The sequence below is a fragment of the Octopus bimaculoides genome, chromosome 12, assembly GCF_001194135.2.
Source record: "Octopus bimaculoides isolate UCB-OBI-ISO-001 chromosome 12, ASM119413v2, whole genome shotgun sequence".
In the NCBI taxonomy this organism is placed as follows: Eukaryota; Metazoa; Mollusca; class Cephalopoda; order Octopoda; family Octopodidae; genus Octopus; species Octopus bimaculoides.
Window position 1 is genome coordinate 37,764,829 of NC_068992.1, and position 3,605 is coordinate 37,768,433.

The 3,605-nt window shown below is 33.8% G+C and overlaps 1 protein-coding gene across 1 annotated transcript in view; it reads right to left on the reverse strand.

Moving 5' to 3' along the window:
• Positions 1-2,605, reverse strand: part of LOC106879831 (Y-box factor homolog) — a 6,496-nt gene extending 3,891 nt beyond the window's left edge. The window contains exons 1-2 of the mRNA XM_014929536.2: positions 2,406-2,605; positions 1,724-1,787 (exon numbers count right to left, since the gene is read on the reverse strand). Coding sequence (XP_014785022.1) covers positions 1,724-1,787; positions 2,406-2,484 — 143 coding nt within the window. The 5' untranslated portion in view covers positions 2,485-2,605. The remainder of the gene's footprint in view (positions 1-1,723; positions 1,788-2,405) is intronic.
• Between the last annotated feature and the right edge of the window lie 1,000 nt (positions 2,606-3,605).

A 3,605-nucleotide genomic window follows, 5' to 3' on the forward strand; every position in this document is an offset into this window, starting at 1 on the left:
AAAAAAAAAAAAAAAAAAAAAAAAAAAAAAAAAAAAGACTACCACTAACTAGTCGTCAACCATTTAGCGACATACACTGTCAGTACAACTCGGGAACAGACATCTAACTAAATCTCACTTGTTGACCTAGATACCAGTTTTCTTCCAGTAAGAGCTAACCTTGACGAAAATTCTGCAAACTTAGGATCTCAAAGAGAGAGTAACACGGAGTGAGAGATCTAAGGATAAATTTAGAAATAAACTAGATGCGCTTTAAATTTAGTCTATTTATAGGTGATATTGAGGACAATGTGAGACATCAGTAGCAATGTAGGTTAATTCACAGCCACTACAAAAAAATAAAAAATAGTCTAAAGCAAATATCTTAACTGCATCACTATTATCGATATCTTTTGAAAAAAAGTAATATGACGTCGAAAGCGACGAGAAGTACAATGGCCGTCAGAGTGAGCCAGAGTTGCGTTAGTGGCAGACATTAAATACGAGCAGTTAACACATTTCAAAATAGAGACTTCCTAATGTAATATATATTAAATGTGCAAAATATATGAGAAAGAAGGGGGGGGGCTCCAGGAAAATACCTCCAAATAAGGAGGCTAACAACGATAGATGGGAGTACTGCACATTCAATGTGAACTACATAAAACTGAATGTGCGTCATCAGAGTGAAGAAAGTTAATAACGAATATTTATCAAAAGTACAACGCAGTAGAAATTATCAAAAGCTAAATAATATTCAAAGTTTGATTTTAATGCTACATTTCAAGAAGAGTGAATCCCGTTTAATTTTTAAAATTACAAAAATTTTCCTAAAAATGCAGTTAAAAGGGTAACGGTAACGATTGCAGAGACGCCATCCCAAAAAATTTAAATTACAACATTTAAAACAAATTCCTTAAATCATGTTACAAAATATTCAAATTTTTATATTAATTAGAGTTACAAAGAGGAAAAGGAAGTGAAGAACGATAGGGAATCAGTAGACTTTGTAAGGAGCACAAATTAAGAGAACACCAAAAAAGGTAGTAGTAGCCTGATCTATTGAAGAGAGACCACGTGTTTGTAACTAAAATACTATGAGCGAAGCACATCGATGATTCTAGTTGATAGGACAAACCTGAAATGGCACAGGCAGTCCTCCGCCTAGTTTAAAGGGTTGAAAGAGTCGAGGCAAACCAGGTGAAGCCAATAGAAAACGAAAATGCTTCGAAAGAGATTTAATCTGCCACGTGTCAATAAAACCATCTATCTAGGTAGGAAACTAATCTAACAAAAATACGTTGACTCCACATGAAGGTGTACAGCAAAAAAAAAAAAAAAATTTTAGGTAAATTCACAGCAAGTGAATATAAAAGGCAGCCATATATAAACATTACTGAACCCCACTAGCTCCAACTAAAAATAAAGGACTTCGTTGAAAAATAGGTCTTCTACAGGTCTAAATCGATTTCTATTAACATCTCGATTTCGCAACAAAACAATCAGCTCAATCTACGATCCAAAAGCACTCCTACACACCGACGCTTCAGCCAAGATGCCAGTTATTTTACCTAATGGCAAACTAAAAGCAGACATTCCACAGTGGAATGGCGTGAACCTGCAGGATGTAGGGGAGGGGTACAAAATACCACACATTCTACACTTTAAGATTGTTGCTGGAACCGAGCCTTACACACATTTTTTCCTTTCACAAAGAAACGATAGAAGTATTTTATTTACTAACCGGTTAATAAAGCCATATCCACTTTTTACGTTAAACCATTTAACCGTGCCGGATACTTTGGAAGCTGAAAAAGAAACAAACGAAAACTGAAGAGCAGCAGATTGTTCAAAATATGCACAAAACACATTTTGTTTTGCTTTTTTAAGTGGGCATTTTGTTTTTGTTTAAAACGGGGTTCGAAAGGTTTCTATGTGCGTATAAATATGCGTGTCTATTATATGTATGCATCTAGAAGATACAGGCATATAATCGTGTAATCACATTAGTGAAGTGGGGAAGGCACGAATATTCCTTTTCGTTTGTTCTGTTTATATCCGAAAAGGAGGGAAAGATAACGAAAAAGTAGTACCTTTACAGTTCACTTGAAAAATTATTTAAGCACTAAAAGTTCGAAACAGAGCGTCTACATTAAGACATTTCCGATGATACGAGAAGGTAAATCGTATCAGAAATAATGGCAGCAAAACAGGCACAATATATTAGTTGAAAACCACGAGGTGACTTTTTCTTCTGTCTTTTTTTTTTTTTTTAATAAGAGAAATATTTTATAAAACAATCACGAAATTATAATGTATAATTTTACACAATAGCTACTGACTGAATTAAATAGCCTCTTTATAGCCACGCACTGGAACCATGGCGAAGCGTTAACAAATGACGTCCAAATAAGTAAAATGTCTACCTATAATCTTTTTTCCACTTGCAGCAGGTCTTTCTGTAGCTTCCACTTCCCCCTCTGGTTGTTTCTCAGAGTCGGACATGGCTGTTGATGGTACACTTCAGATGTTAAACACACGACCCTGCGGTCACTGGACACTCACAATCTCTCTCTCTCTCCCTCTTTCGTTCTTTGTTCACCTCTACTCATGATGACGACTGCGAGAATTTATATGTGTGACGCCGGTTGCTACGAGCAGTTTTATTGGATAATTTTAAAGAAAAAATTAAAAGAATTCTTTTGATTGGTTAATATTTTCTCTAAGTAATTCCAAAATTAGAAAATTCGGTGAGCGTTTTTATTTATTTTAAATATTTCTTTCTAAAGAACGCAACTTTAAAAAAATTGTAGTAATTCTTTAAAACCAGTTTTTTTTATGATTTCTATTTTTATTTTTAATCTTATTACAGAAAACCAAACAAAGCAAATTGAAACAACAGAATAAAAGAAAAAAACTGACTGTTGAAATTAATGATAAAATAATTGTTCAGAAATAAATAATGATTTCACAAGTATTATTGATATCAATGATAAAGTAACTATAGACTTCATAATGAGTTGAGGAAAATTTGATGTTGAAATAAATAGCGTAGCTGAGGGAGCAATGGGGACCGACCGTCCCGAGCAGTACTTTTATGGTTGACACTTTCGTTTTTGATATATAACCCTATATTGGTCGTTGGGGGCGGTAAATGAAAGAGCTACCTTGGTTATCACTGGCTACGTCACTGATATAGAATTACTTTTTGCTGATACTATATAAACTTTTAGGAAAATAGTTCTGAAAAGTTATTTATTCCTTATTTACTTAAATTTACAATACTTACAGTTTGTATGTAACTTCATTTGGTCATTTTCACACCTACAAGATATTCCAGACATTAATGTTCTTAGGCACAGTAAAACGTTTAGGGAAAATAAATTAGATTGTATGATGCCCAACCTGCCTGTATAGCATTAAAGGCCTGAGAAAAATCACTTGATTCTTGCAGTAAATCTCCACATCAGATTTTTAATATTGGAAGCAACATGTATATATTTCTCAGCTGAAGATTTTTGTCAACCAAATATTTTCTTGTGACACTGGTGACCCTGTCTCACAAACACTATGTAGTTTTTCATCAATATATCAAGCAACTTCAAATAACAACTTTGATATCAACA